The 14,037-nt window shown below is 60.3% G+C and overlaps 1 protein-coding gene across 1 annotated transcript; it reads right to left on the bottom strand.

Moving 5' to 3' along the window:
- Window positions 1–5,649: 5,649 nt before the first annotated feature.
- LOC116838558 (phospholipid scramblase family member 5-like) lies at window positions 5,650–12,572 on the bottom strand. The gene is made up of 7 exons (XM_032803861.1): window positions 12,089–12,572; window positions 11,015–11,089; window positions 9,925–10,117; window positions 9,495–9,606; window positions 7,732–7,831; window positions 7,021–7,079; window positions 5,650–5,676 (listed from the first exon to the last, which is right to left on the bottom strand). The coding sequence occupies exons 1-7, from the start codon at window positions 12,570–12,572 to the stop codon at window positions 5,650–5,652; spliced, it is 1,050 nt and encodes a 349-aa protein (XP_032659752.1).
- Window positions 12,573–14,037: the final 1,465 nt, after the last annotated feature.

Here is a 14,037-nt window from a genome sequence, read left to right as displayed (position 1 = left end):
AGCTGCTGTTGATCTTCCCCTGCACAGGGTGCCTGGATTGGCAGGGAAGAGTAGACCTGAAATCCCCAGCCATTGGCTTCCTGTAGGTGGGAACAGGGGACAGAGAGCCCGTCTCTAGCTGTGCTTTGTGGGACCCCTAGCCCCCTTTCATCACCTGCTGCTTGTTTCCCCACCACCCATAGCTAGGGCAGCTCTTAAACAACGGCTCCAATCCAGATGCAGCTTTGGTTGCCCAGGTAGCAAACCATCGCTGCAGCACTTAAAATGCTCCTTTTTCAATAATACTCCGTCCTGCTGCCTTCGAGATTTGTAAAGGGGATTTATTCTCTGTCGTAATGAGATACTCACTGCAGGCGCCTTTGAGCCACGTTGTGTTAAGCTTTCTGCAGATGACAGCACTTAAGGTTTTAGTCCCGTTTCTAGTCCCAGCTGTGCGCAGAGCCCAGCGATGCTATTCTGTGTGTTTTCAGACTTTTCCCTTCGGACGCACGCCATGGAAGGCAGTACCCAGGAGCGGGCTTGCTGTGACCTCTGCCAGGGCAGCAGTCGTGCTGGTTAACGTGAGCCGTCCTATGGAACTGCCGTTCTGCTGCTTTCCTTCCACAGTCTCTGCTCCTGTTTCCATTCAAAACATCGGTCCCTCTTGCTCTGATCATTAGGTGGAGATTAGTTTGCCCTGTGGTTTGGTCTATGGAGCTCAGAACGAAGCAGTCATGGGGGCTAAAGGGAGAGTGTGGGGGCGGGGCACAGAGATGTCTGTGTTGTGGTGGCTGGTATAAGGGACATGGTGAGAATCAAGTTTCAACAAGGCTGGTCTTTTGTAGCCTGTTTTGCTGCACTAATAAAATCTTGCAAGAACAAGAGTGTGGACCGTTTTCATGGAGGGCGGGGAAAGGGCTTGTCTCATCCCTTAAGAGTCTCTACTTCCAGCTTTCAAATCCAGGCCCAGCAGAAGACAGTAGCAGCCTCCTCGGCCCCGGAGGGTCTGTTTAGCCCCGCTTCTTACTGAGAGCAGGGGACCATGTGGCCATGCAGGGCGCTGCCTGGCCCCTTGGGTCTCTGCTGTTTTACCAGCCAGCAGTGAGCACTGAAAATAGCGTCCTCGGGGGGAGGAGAAGCACCTTAGGCCTCTTGCATGTGAGCCTGTGCTACCCCCCCCGCCTGCCCCCTAAATGCTTCATTGTGACATTTGTCGATCCCACCGGGCGCTGCAGTCAGCTCTGCTGGGTCAGGACGGGCCCAGGCAGGACTTGCTCCCTGCCATCTCAGAACTGACTCAGGTCCAGCCCTCTGTGCGGGCCAGAAGAGATCTGAGCACCCACCCCTCCCACTGCCTTTAGCTGGAGGGGAAGTGCTGTGCCCTCCTGAAAATCAGGGCCAGGGTCTCTCAGCTTCCTCAAGGAATAAGGCAACATCTGTCTGTGTCTGTCTCCCACTCTCACTCGATCTACAGTGCATGGGAGCTCCGAGTGCTCCATGCCTCTGAAACGCAGGCCCAAGGTAGGGCAGGCTGGACCCCCAAAGGCTGGGCTGAGAGAGCGATGGCCTTGCTGCAGAGCTGGGGTGCTGGGTTGGATTGAAATATTAAGATACCTAGATTATTATGGTACCAAGCCCAGCAGCATTAGAGAGACCACTGAAGCAGGACCTCTGTCAGCCACCAAGCTCTCCCTGCCCCCTTCATCAGGCCAGGCGTGGCCCCTGAACCCTCTCCAAAAGCTCTGGCACTGATGGTGTTCCCGGTGTACTGGGAAGGGCACCAAATTGGGGCTGGCTTAGACCTGCGGTGTCTGTGCCAGCTCTGAGCACTAGCCAACCCCCCTTTATGGAAAGTGTTTTGCCAAAGCTGGATGAGGGAGATGGCAGCCGTGGGGCTGTTGTGAGAGCATCAGAGCGGCGGTCACAAAGCAGCGTACACCTAAACCACCCACCAGGAGCTGCACAGTGTGAGCTGACGGGTCAAGCGTGGTCTGTAGTCTTGGCAGGTCGGGCACCTATAAATAGACTGGATAAGCCACATGCCTTGAAAAGGCGCCAACTGGTACAAAATGTTGCCACATGCCTCCCTAGCAAAACAATTGGCTGTGAATGCATCGTGCCAGTGCACCGTCCTCAGCCCTGGCTCCCCAGTGAATACACAAGCCAGCTGCAGGTCTCTAGCTCTGCATACAGGCCCATTGGCATAGCCCTGGCTCCATGAGAGCCTATGTTCCTTCTGCCCCCGTGACGTCCCACAGCACTTCTCAACCCAGCAAGTCAATTCTCCCATAGATTCGAGGGAGTTATTTCTAAACACTTGGGAGGCATCCATATCCCAAGAGGGCATCTCTACAAGGACCAGCCAGCAAGTGGCCAGAGCTGCTGGCAGAGCATCAGGTTGGGTTTTCAAAACTATGTTTCATCTGTCGGAGAGTAGCCAGCATGATGGCCCACAGACGAACCAGGCTTTCCAGTCAGCTAATGCAGGGAGCCTTGCCATGATGAAACCTGTTCTGTGCTGCGTTTGATCAGTCGCTGATAGCTAACCAGAGCCTGGGGGAGAAAATGCTGCCCAAGCATTGCAGGAGAAATGCTGTGTCTCCTACCAGCAGAGAAGGGGCATCAATCCAAGCTGCCCCAAGGGGGTTGTCTGTTCCCACTGGGATGGGAATAGGCCAAAAATGAGCCATCAAAGTCACAGGCAGAGACAGGGTCTGAGGATTTCAGGTAACGATACTGAATGCTGGCCACTCCTGCTCATGTGCGATAGCTGAATAAGCGTGATCCCCACTGTATAAGCTTGGGGTGAAGTGATTCTCCAAAGCTCATGGGAGAGGGAGAATGAGAACCCAGAAGTTCTTGTTTCCCAGGTCCACAAGGGCACCTGATGCTTTACGGAGACAGGTTATCCTAGAATGTCACGGAGTCCCCGGGCGATGCTCTGGAACTGCTCCCCACTAAGCCAGTCAGGACTTTGGGGAGCTTCCTCTCCCTTGGAGCAGACTTGTTCAGGGCAAGAAGCTCACATGTCTTCACCTCCTGGGTCTCTCCTTGGAGCATTCAGCATCCTCTGCCCCTGTCCGTGCGCTTCCCACAGTGAGCCCACCCAGGCGGGATCCTGGAAGCCACAGGTCTGCACCCCCACTTTGCAGTCAGAGCGTGACTCTAGCCAGCAAACAGAGGTTTATTCGATGACAGGAACAGGGTCTAAAACAGAGCTTGTAGATACAGCGAACCAGACCCCTCGGCCGGGTCCATTCTGGGGCAGTAGCCAGACCCCTAGGTCTGCCTTCATCCTCGTCCCACAAGCTCCAAACTAACTCCCCCTCCAGCCCCTCTCTCTGCTCAGCTCCTTCCCGGGCCAGGAGGTCACCTGATCCCTTTGTCTCCAACACCTTCATTGGCCCCTTGCAGAGGAGGGGCCCAGGCCATCAGTTGCTAGGAGACAGAGTGCCAGGCATTTAGGTGCACGGGCCCTTCCTCTGCAGCAATCACACCACCCTTATCCCACCACCTAGATACTTAAGAACTGCCTAGAGGACACTAAAGCACCAACACGTATTCAGAGCAAACATTAGAACAGTCCCAGTTCATCACATCGAAAAACCATGTGTCTCCATTTATTAATGGAAACTTAATTCACCTCCACTGAAACCACCAGCCCTGACACAACAAACCAGCAACTTCTGTTACGAGAGCCATGAGCTGCCTTTTTATAAGCCTGGTAACTTTCCCATAATTCCTTCTTAAAGGGAAATCATCATTTCCTCTCAGCTGACCGGGGGAAAAAGCCGTTTTTGATGCATCTGCGTCATATGGGGCAGGGGACAGAAGCGCAGGCGCCTCACCCAGCGAGTGAAGGGCCTGGGGCCACAACATCACCGGGGTTAGGGGAATCGTGGTAACACAGCAGGGGCGGGCTCCTTTGAAGCATTAGCCTTAAAACTACTGCTGGTTTGCACTCTGCTTTGGGAGCTGACTGGAGCAGGTTGCTACAGGCCAGCCCTGCATTCGCCTGGGGAGTCAGTCACCCCTCTCACAGGGGATTAGGAGCCAAGACTCCTGGCTTAGCCACTGACTAGAGCTGGGACGTGAGCCTATTTACCCCTCTGTAAAATAGGGCTGATGCTGAGTCCGGCTTGGTTAGGGGTCTGAGGTCCCTCTGAGAACACGTGTCCTGGTTTTAGAAGCCTTGGGCTAATCTCTCCCCTGCACATATGGGGTTCGGTGTGAGCTGCACCCCCCGCCCCCACACTTTTGCACCCAAGTGCTGCAGCAGGGTCTGTGCTAGAAGCTACGCACCCTGATAAGGAAAAGATGCGTGGGGCGAGGCTGGCTGGGCAGGAGCTGGTCAGTTGGGAAATCTGCCTCCAGAGGTAACCCCTTACAGGTCCGTGGCACTGGAATACACCCCACCCACCCCCCCGTCGCTTGGCCTATGCCTGTGGGAACCTGCCATCAGCTAGTGGCCAAGCAGGGCTCAGGAATGGTCAGTGAGCTGGTTCAGGTCTTCGTCTGCACTGGAGAGCTAGTTCATTCACTGACCCGTACCAGCGAAGTGCGCACAGGGCTCGTCTCTGTTACCCTGCGGTCCTGGCCCTGTTACCAGCGACCTCGTTACACCAGTCGCTCGCTCGTCCTGCTGCTCCCATTTGTTGCATCTGGTCCTGCGTTTAGTCGGCTGCCCTTCGAGGTGGGGACAGTGGGTTCGGAGGTGTCTGTACAGCTTCCAGCACCACACAGCCCTGATTCTGAACTGGGCCGCTGATCCCTGGAACAATTCCCCACAGAGCTCCTGGGGTGGTTTGCCACCAAACCCTCCCCCTTCCAGGCGCACCCGCCCAGCCGTCAGCAGCCCAAAGGGGACCTCCCATTCCTCGATTTACCAGGGAACCTCACGTCCACCAGGATCTGATTTGATGGTTTAATTGCCTTCCTGTGTCAATTACTCAGCGCAATCTGGGAGGGCCATGGCAAGAATGGGTTATGGCGTCCAGTAGCTTCTGGCCCTGGGCGCGGCATACTCATTTCCCGTGTCTGAATGCTTTGCCTCAGTCCGCTCCCCCAGCCTGTGTTGGGTTTGAATCATTCACTGGCTCCATCTCCTGCCTGCCCTTGTGACGCTGGGGCTGTCGAGGATTCCCAGCGCCACGTACCGTAAAGCTCAGGTGTGAAAAGTGCGCGTGGGGTCCGCAATGGGCCCAGTCAGTGCTGGATTTTACAGTTACCCGGGAGAGGTAAGGTTGCCTAGTGGTTGGGGCTCTAGCTTAGCACTTGGGAGACCTGGCTTCAATTCCCTGCTCTGCCACTGACTTCCTGTGTGACCTTGGGCATCTCCCTTAGCTTCCCCACTGTACAATGGGGATACCTGCCCTGCGTCCGAGGGGTGTTGCATTGAGGATTGGGAGGGGCTCAGACACACTGGTGGTGGGGCCAGTGCGCGCCTAAGATAGACAGAAAGTACGTCAGGCTCCAGGTTCTCCAGTGAAAGCAGTGTGTGCGAAGCCAGGCACCGAGCGCCATCCCAGCCACCAAAGCAGATCAGTGTCCGCGAGGCAGCAGCAGCCTGTGCCTCGCTGTTGGGATTTCCGTGACTCCAGGGGAAGCTGCTGGACTAGTCCCAGTGTCTCTGGCATGGCAGGGCTCCCAGCAGGCCTCTTCTTGGCCTGCTCAGCTCATCTCGAAGAACATGAAGTTCTGGGAAACAGTGAGAAGAGGTTACAAACAGTGTGTGGGGGGGTTAATCCCTGCATTCCACACAAAGATTGAGGGGGCATCCCATGCACCTGACTTTACCACTCCTCTGAGTGGGGGATGGGGAAATATGATAGGGGCACGAACCCAAGAGCTCTGCCAGCCCAGTGCCCAGTGGGCACCTAGTGGAGCGGATTGCAGTTACCCTCCTCTGCAGTACAGGGGGCCGTGGGAGACTGGTCCCAGCCTGCTGGGCTCTGCCTTGATCCAAGCAATCACCACCTGGGCCGGGGGGAGTGAGGAATGTTTAAGCTCCATGACTGTCACGGGCTCTGTGGCCAGCGCCGCGGCTCCACCAGACACAACCAGCCACATCCTATGCCAGGGTTCACTGGCTCCCCTAGTTGGGGATCTGACAGAGACGTTATCGGCAAAGCCTGGAGTGAGACCGGTCAGCTCAGGCTGCTCTCTGGCGGGGGGCGTAACGCTGCCACGATGCATCGCCCAGCCCGCTAAGCGGGCAGAATCCATGTGTCCATGGATTTCACTGCCCCCTACTGGCTGGCCTGGCTGACCGGTTGTGCGGTGAACATGTCGCCATCTGGTGGCGGCTGGCTGCAAGACGCGAAAGCCCTGATGCGGCTCCACAGGCGGGAGCGTCCCCCTGGATTACGGCTAATGACAAAACACAGTGATGCTGCTGCCTGACGCGCTGTGGGTGTGCAGCGCCCTGCACGGACCGGGCCGGAGACGGTACGCATTGTGGAGCTGGGGCCAGTCAAAGTGAGGTGGCTAAGGACATCACGAGACATGACAGCTGATGGGGGAGAGGAGGAATGGCGAGGAAAAGGCAACGCGAATCCTGCCTGTGCAGTCATCCCCTCCTCAGTGCCCGCGCAGGTGTGTGGGCTGTGGGGAGGATAGTGCAGAGGAGGGCTGGCGGGGGGAGGTGGCTGCTTTGTCTTGGGTCTAGTGTAACCAGGCGCTGGAGGGGAACTGAGGCACTGAGCTGGCGGGTGCGGGGCAGTGAGTTTAGGTAAAACCATGCCAGGCCGGGCAGCAGCCAGGAGAGCTCACTCAGGCCCCCTCAACAGAGCTGTTTGCTAAGGGGCAAGCTGAACCTGGGCGCCCTGCTGCCAGGGGTGGCTGGCAAGGCCCCTTTGCTCCTGACCCCTCCGGTTGTTCGCCGAGGTAGGGCTGGAAGGTTCAGTGTCCCTGCCCCAGAGCTCTGGCCCACGCGAGCTGCTGGCAGGGTAGCCAGCCCGTGAGTGCGAGCAGGGGGCAGAGGGCACGGAGTGGAGGGCTGGCACATGAGCAGGCGGGGAGGGTTCGGCTGCTGGCACTTACCAGGAGGAAGGCTGCTGCCAGCAGGAGAGCAGTGTCCTCGGCCCCTAGGTTTGCTGAAACTGACAGAGAGATGGTGGGAGAGTACGTTGCCCACAGCTCAGCTATGGGTACAAGGGGCAATGCCAGTGCCCTCCCGGCCCCAGAACAACCCCACTGCTTGGGTTTGGGGGCCCCTCTCCCGCATGGGATGTTCTGCTGCCTCAGGGGGTGAGCGGCCCGTCTGCATCCTCTCCAGCCAGGTGCTGCTCCTCTCCCTGGCAAGGGCATTGGGGAGGAGAGCCTCTGCTCTCTGGGTGGCCTAGACACAGCCGAGCTCTTCGCCACCACCCTGGGGCTCTCCCTGCAGCTCACTCTCTGGGTGAGGCCAGTTCCCTCGTCCTTGCTGGAGCTCCGGTGCTTTGGGGGAGATGCTGAAGAAGGAGCAGCCTCTGCTAGGGAGGGGAAGAAATTAAACCAGTGCCCATCTCCCTGGTGACTGTCCCGGGCAAGGCCTGCTTGGAGGGTAACATGCACCAGGTACCTTCTTTAGTGACAGCAGCGGAATTTGTCCTGCTAAGGGCGCTGTGGAGAGCATGGCCAGCGCTGAACCCCGCTGGCAGCGTGTGGTCACCGTGGCGTGCCCCGAGAGCCTGGCCAGCCTGCCCATCCCAGAGGCAGGCAGTGCTGGGGGGCTCTCCCTGGCAGCCTGGCCACCCTGCGCTTCCCACTTACTGTCCACCCCAAAGAACTCATGGTCCGTGTTCCGGTCTTCATTGAAACCCGGCCACCTCTTCCAGATCACTGCCACAGGGCTGCCGGCACGGGAGGTGACCTGGGCGGGTGGACAAGGACGAGCAACTCAGTGTCAAGGTTGTGCTAGCAATGGGCTGGGACTGTGGATGTCCCCCATGGGGGTTCTACCCAGGCCCCAGCTTAGCATCGTCCCTAGACAACATAAGAACAGAAGTGCTGCCTGTGGCCTATCTTACCCAGTGTCCTGTCTGCGTGTGTTGGGGGGTGTGTGTGTGTGTTCTGAACAGGGCAGTTATGGAGTGATCCACCCCGTCTTCCACTCCTGGCTTCTGGCAGTCAGAGGTTTAGGGTCACCTTGAACGTGGGGTTGTGTCCTGACCATCTTGGCTACTAACCATCGACGGACATGAACTCCTCCAGTTCTTTTTTGAACCTAGTTATGCTTTTCACCTTCACAACATCCCCTGGCAAGGAGTTCCACAGGCTAATTGTGCATTGTGTGAAATGCTTCCTTTAGTTTGTTTGAAACCCGCTGCCTGTTAATTTCATTGGTGACCCCTAGTTCTTGTGTTGTGGGAAGGAATAGATAACTCTTCCCTAGTCACTTTTCCCATGCCAGTCGTGATTTTATAGACCTTTGTCATATCTCCCATTTGTCGTCTCCTTTCTAAGCTGAATGGGCCCCGTCTTTTTAATCTCTCTTTGCATGGTGTGACGAAGTGGGAATGTTCTTGCTGTGTTATGTGAATGCTGAGTGGTTGCAGGGGAGTTGTGCTGGGATGTCCTGCCTTGGGGAAAGGAAGATACCTGAGCGTGTAACCTGAGAACCCAGGAGTGGGGTTGAAGGCCAGGTAACAGCTCTGCCCAGGAAACTGGACAAAGGAAAAGGGCTGGGGGAGGAGCTGTGGGGAGGCTGAGTGAGAAGCTGGAGGGAATTTCAGTTTGAAGCTGGCTGGGAAATGGAGAGGGGAGCCCCGACAGGGCTTGGGCTTCCCAATGGGGCTGTGGCCTCCCCGGGGGCCCCAGATGGACCCAACTAAAGGGGGTCCTGTTCTCTGTACCTACAAGCTCTGTTTTAGACCCTGTTCCTGTCATCTAAATGAACCTCTGTTTTACTGGCTGGCTGAGAGTCACATCTGACTGCAAAGTGGGCGTGCAAGACCCTGTGGCTTCCCCAGGACCCTGCCTGGGCAGACTCGCTGTGGGAAGCGCACAGAGGGGCAGAGGATGCTGAATGCTCCAAGGAGAGACCCAGGAGGTGAAGACGTGTGAGCTTCTTGCCCTGCAGAGAGTCTGCTCCAAGGGAGAGGAGGCTCCCCAAAGTCCTGCCTGGCTTTGTGGGGAGCAGTTCCAGAGCATCGCCCAGGAACTCCGTGACACATGGAGGCTGTTTCATACCCTTGACCATCTCCGTTGCCCTTCTGTGAACCTTCTCCAGTCCCGCTGCATCCTTGCTGAGATGGGCTGACCAGGGCTGGACACAATATTCAGTCTGGGTGCTTGTGGACTTTACACCGATTACTTCAGGCGTGTTCCTTCCTGCCCACGTCACCCACACTGTGGAGCCCTCCTGGCAAGGAGTGCAGCTGCCAGCTTCGGGGTAGAGGATGTATAAGAAGCCCGTGTTGCTGTCTAGAGAGCGTCGACAATCCAGTGGAAACCAGAAAGTCCCACCCCAAAATGTCTGTGTTTGGTGGGAGCCCCAGGGAGAAGCGCTGCCCTGTTCCACCTGCCCCCCTTACCTGGAACTCCTGGTTGGAGGAGCAGCGGCTGGCTGCGCAGGAGCCTCGGATCCTCATGGTGGCTGCACCGTGGGGGTCACGCAGGTCCCAGCGATGGGCAAGGATGCCCCACCTAGACACAGAGCATGGCGTGTGGTACAGCCAGGCTGTGGGCAGGGCAGAGAGCCCTGTGCCAGCCAGAGGGGCGGCTGGAGCCCCCGGGCTGCACTGGGCATGGGGCAGGGTCTGATCACTGGTCCATCCACCCCCCCCCCACAGCCTAATGCCCACCAGTGGCCAAACCCTGGTACCTCAGGAGGCAGGGGGGCGCTGCCCCCAGTTCACCCACACTGCCCCCACCAGCCACTCGTCCGTGTGGGGCCTGGCTCCTCTCCGCGCTGAGGAGCAATCCCTTCCTGAGCCCTGGTGCCCGAGCCCACGGTGCCCTCACCTCTGCCGCACGCTGCCCACGAGCTGGTCACCGACGGTGAACACCCGCATCTCCGTCCGGCAGCAGCCCAGGCAGCTGGCACCCGCCCCGAAGGGCCGTCGGAGCCACAGGACGTCCTGGCCTTGCGGGTCCCGGAGGTGGATGTGGCAGGAGCGGGCAGGGCCACACAGATGCAGGCACAAGCGGCTGGTTTCTGAGGTGGGCACAGAGAACAGTGCAGACCTGGTGGCCATCACACATGGGGGAGACTGTGCCCCAATGCTGGGGCAGGGGGCTGTGTTAGGGGCCTGCACCCCGATGCCGGGGGGGGCAGGAGCTGTGCTGGGGCCCTGTGCCCTGATGCCGGGGGAGGGGGCTGTGCTGGGGGCCTGTGCCCCGATGCTGGGGCAGGGGGCTGTGCTAGGGGCCTGCGCCCTGATGCCGGAGGAGGGGCTGTGCTGGGGCCCTGTGCCCTGATGCCAGGGGGCAGGAGCTGTGCTGGGGGCCTGTGCTCTGATGCTGGGGGGCAGGAGCTATGCTGGGTGCCTATGCCCCGATGCTGAGGGGAGGGGGCTGCGCTGGGGGCCTGTGCCCCGATGCTGAGGGGAGGGGGCTGTGCTAGGGGTCTGTGCCCCGATGCCGGGGGAGAGGGCTGCGCTGGGGGCCTGCGCCCCGATGCCAGGGGAGGGGGCTGCATTGAGGGCCTGCGCCCTGATCTGGGGCACGGGGGCTGCGCTGGGGGTCTGTGCCTCGATGCTGGAGGAGGGGGCTGTGCTATGGCCTGCGCCCCGATGCCAGGGGAGGGGGTTGTGCTAGGGGCCTGCCCCCCTCTGCACTGGGGGGCTGTGCTGCTCCCCACCCTGAGCCAAGGCAGAGCCATGGGGGATGGGAATGGAGGGGCCGTGGCCCGTGAGCTGTGAGCAGGCTCTCTGGCTCTGGCGCTGTGGGAGGGGGTTGCGGGGGGGGACACATCCTGCTGGGGGATGGGCTCTGCCCTCTCCATGGCTTCCTATCCAGACCCTTTCCCCCCATTCGGGAGATTTCAATGCCTCTCCCCCCATGGCTAGTGACGGTGAGGGGGTGAATGGGCCAGAGGGGGGGCACCAGTTACCTTCGATAGCTACCAGCAGCCCCTTTGCTGGCGCGGTGCCCACCACGTACGTTCTCCCTGGGTCCCCAGCGAGCCCTGCAAGAGTCACAGCGACAGCCTCTGAGCCGTGCCCCCTCCGCCCCCTCTGCCCACCCCGTCCTACTCAGGCCAGGCTGGGTGGGCAGGAAATGTCGCTAGCCAGCGTCGCGCCTTTAGCTTCCTCATGCAGGGCCGGCACGTAGCACCCCTGGGACCGGGCCGGGAAGTGTTCATGGCCTGGGGCTGGTGGGCCCATCACACGCTGGCCAGCTGGGGGAAACAGTCTAAGTACCAGAGATCCCACAAAGTGCCCAGCCCGGGGATAGGTCTGACATTCAGCCTGCGCAGCACAGGGGATAGGCCCATGACAGGAGGCAGCCTCCTGGCGCATCCTCTACCAAACCAACCCCCCCCATTGTCTCCCGTTGGCCACGCTGCTCCTCTCTTCCTGCTCCTCAGCGCTGCAGGGTCGGGTGGGACTGTCACTGCACTGGGCCATGCTGATTTGGGGCCATCTGCAACCCCCGAGACAAGTGCAGGGCTGCCCAAAGGCTTCAGGGGGCCTGGGGCAAAGCAATTTCGGGGGCCCCTTCCATAAAAAAAGTTGCAATACTATAGAATACTATATTCTGATGGGGGCCTCTGTGGGGCCCGGGGCCTGGAGCAATTTGCCCCACTTCCCCCCCTCCCCCAGGCAGTCCTGGACAAGCAGGTCAGAGCTGAGATTGGGGGGCGCTCCTCCCCTCTGAGATGGCCCCAGCGCACTTGGGGGCCTGTCCCTTTTGGCTCCCGGGCCTGGCTGGTGCTGGCGTTTGTGATCTGGGTGCCTGGCTCGGCGTGAACCCCCCAGACACTGCCAGGGGGCACCAGCTTCCGCTCCCTACTGCCGGGCGGATCTGAAGAGAGGAGCTGGGCTCCCCGCGGCCAATCCCATAAGCCATGCGCCTCCTTCCCTGACTGGGTCCTGGGATTGCGGCAGGGCTCTCGTAAGGAGATGGGGGGTGAGTGCTGCGAGGGCCACCCTCGGGGAGCCGAGGCCAGCAGATTGGGCCTTACCGCGGAGCCCAGCTCGGGCGGTGATGCGCAGCTGGGAGGCGCCGGCCAGCACCTGCAGCCCGAGCGGGGGAATGTCGTCGTCCTCCTGAACCCGCTGCAAGCTCTGCTCCGGGATCTGTCTGCGGGCTCTCCTGCCCCACCAGCCCAGCCGCAGCAGAGGTGACTCGGTGGCTTCCTCCCCAGCACTCTCATCCCGCTCGCTTCCCCGCCCTCTCCAGCCCTTGAGTTGATGGCCAAGGTCCTCGGCACTTGAAGGGGCATCGGCTCCAACTTGCCAAGCTGGCTCCAGGCTCCTCTGGCTGCTCCCAAAGGCCGGCTCTTGAGCCTGGTTAGCCCGGCTTGTGCCTTCCCAGCTGGGGGATGTCCCCCTGGCCTGGCGGCCTGGAGACCCGTCCTCCTTCCTCAAGGACCTCACCAGCGCTTGGATGTGCCTCTCCCGTGTCAGGTGCCCAAAGGGAGATGGCTGGGAGCTGAGCGCGGCCATCCCGAGGGGCCGAGAGCTGAGGGCAGGCCCCGGGCGGTAGGAGCTCGGTGTTTGGAGGGCACCTGCTCTGCAAACTCCCTGGCCCCTCTGCAGCTGTGCCGCCAGTCCCCTCCAGCAGCGCAGCCCCCACCAGAGCCCCCCTGTCCCTCCCACCCGCCGGCGTTGCCATCCCAACCAGCCGGATCTCCCCCATTGTGCGGGCAGAGCTCTGGCTCCGAGGGGTCAGCGAAGGGCAGGAGAGAACAGCAGCTTTCCTGGGAGGAGGGGCCCGTCGGGCAGGGGGAGGTGGGAGGATGTTAATTAGGGCAGCAGGGGAGACCTGGCAGAGTGACACTACAGCTAGAGGCCAGGCCAGTGCCCAGGGCTGCCCACTGGTGCCATGTGAGCCAGGCCAAGCCAGGGTGCTGCCAGGTCTACGGGGGCAGGAGAAAACGGGATCGCTTGCGAATCTGCGTCGACCTATCCAATGGGGCCTGTTGAATCCTCAGCCCAGATCCTGGCCGCGCTGGGCTCCCCTTGCCCTGTGGGACTCCCTGCCACAGAAAAGGGCCAACATCCTTGGGCTGCTGACTCTGGCACAGCTGCTGGCCAGCCACATTGCTAGGGCACCCCACAGTCCCCCCATGGTAACAGCTTCCAGCTGCTGCTGCCGGGGGCAATCCAACCCAGCCAGCTCCGGAGCCCACCTCTGGAACCCTCCCCCACGAGCGACTGTGTCTCCCTCACACGGCAGCGCCCACTGTGGAAAAGCAATCCTGCCCTTCCCCCCACGAACCCCATGTCGGACTCTGGCTTGTTCACAGCTGGGACGGGAGGATGAGTAAACAGCTGTTCTGCTTGCACGATGCTTTCCTTTCCTCCGGCGCTTTGGGGGCATCTCTCACTGCGGCTCTTTGGGTGGCTGCTTGTGGCCCCACAGGGAGGACAGCCGGCAGGGATTAGGGCTTTGAGGCTAAGGGCTGAAGAGTGAGCCAGAGCCCCTCTTGGTTCCTGAGATCTGCCCGCGGCCCCCCGAATGCAGCGCGTGAGAGGCGCGGCTGGAGCAGCCGAGGCCAAGGCGGCTTGGCGAGCACGTGCCAGGTGCCCCAGAGCCGGCTGGGAACCGCCTGGAGCAGCGGCTGGCAAGGGGGGAGTTTGCAAACGGACGTGTAGGATGCGTCTGGCTGGATCCAGAGGGGAGCCAGTCCTCCCAGCGCAGCTGTTACTGGGTGTGAATGGTCACGGTGGCCTCCTTCCCTTGCCGGTTGGCTGTGCATGGCAGAGGCGGAGCGGGCACGTGTGCCCACAGATCTGCAGCGTGCTCCGGGACTGACCCCAGGGCTCTCCCCACGCAGCGCAAACCACAACCCAGTGGGAGACGCCCCCCAAAGCACTGGAGGAAAGGACAGCGCCATGTCTGGGCCAGGCAAAGAGCGGGTTAATGGCCAATCGAGGGGGAAGGGGCTAGCCAGAGCTGCCCTGCAAA

This window comes from Chelonoidis abingdonii, chromosome 8 (genome assembly GCF_003597395.2).
Source record: "Chelonoidis abingdonii isolate Lonesome George chromosome 8, CheloAbing_2.0, whole genome shotgun sequence".
NCBI classification, from domain to species: domain Eukaryota; kingdom Metazoa; phylum Chordata; order Testudines; family Testudinidae; genus Chelonoidis; species Chelonoidis abingdonii.
The sequence above is the reverse complement of the archived record's forward strand: the minus strand, read 5'-3'. Positions and strand labels throughout refer to the sequence as shown.

Excerpts from the sequence above, each read along its gene's own strand:
- LOC116838558 (XM_032803861.1), bottom strand. The coding sequence starts at position 12,572 with ATGGCCGCGCTCAGCTCCCAGCCATCTCCCTTTGGGCACCTGACACGG. Across the intron at positions 9,607-9,924 it reads GTGGGCAGCGTGCGGCAGAG|GTGGGGCATCCTTGCCCATC; the intron begins GTGAGGGCACCG and ends CTCTGTGTCTAG. Across the intron at positions 7,080-7,731 it reads TGAGTTCTTTGGGGTGGACA|TTTCAGCAAACCTAGGGGCC; the intron begins GTAAGTGGGAAG and ends TCTCTCTGTCAG.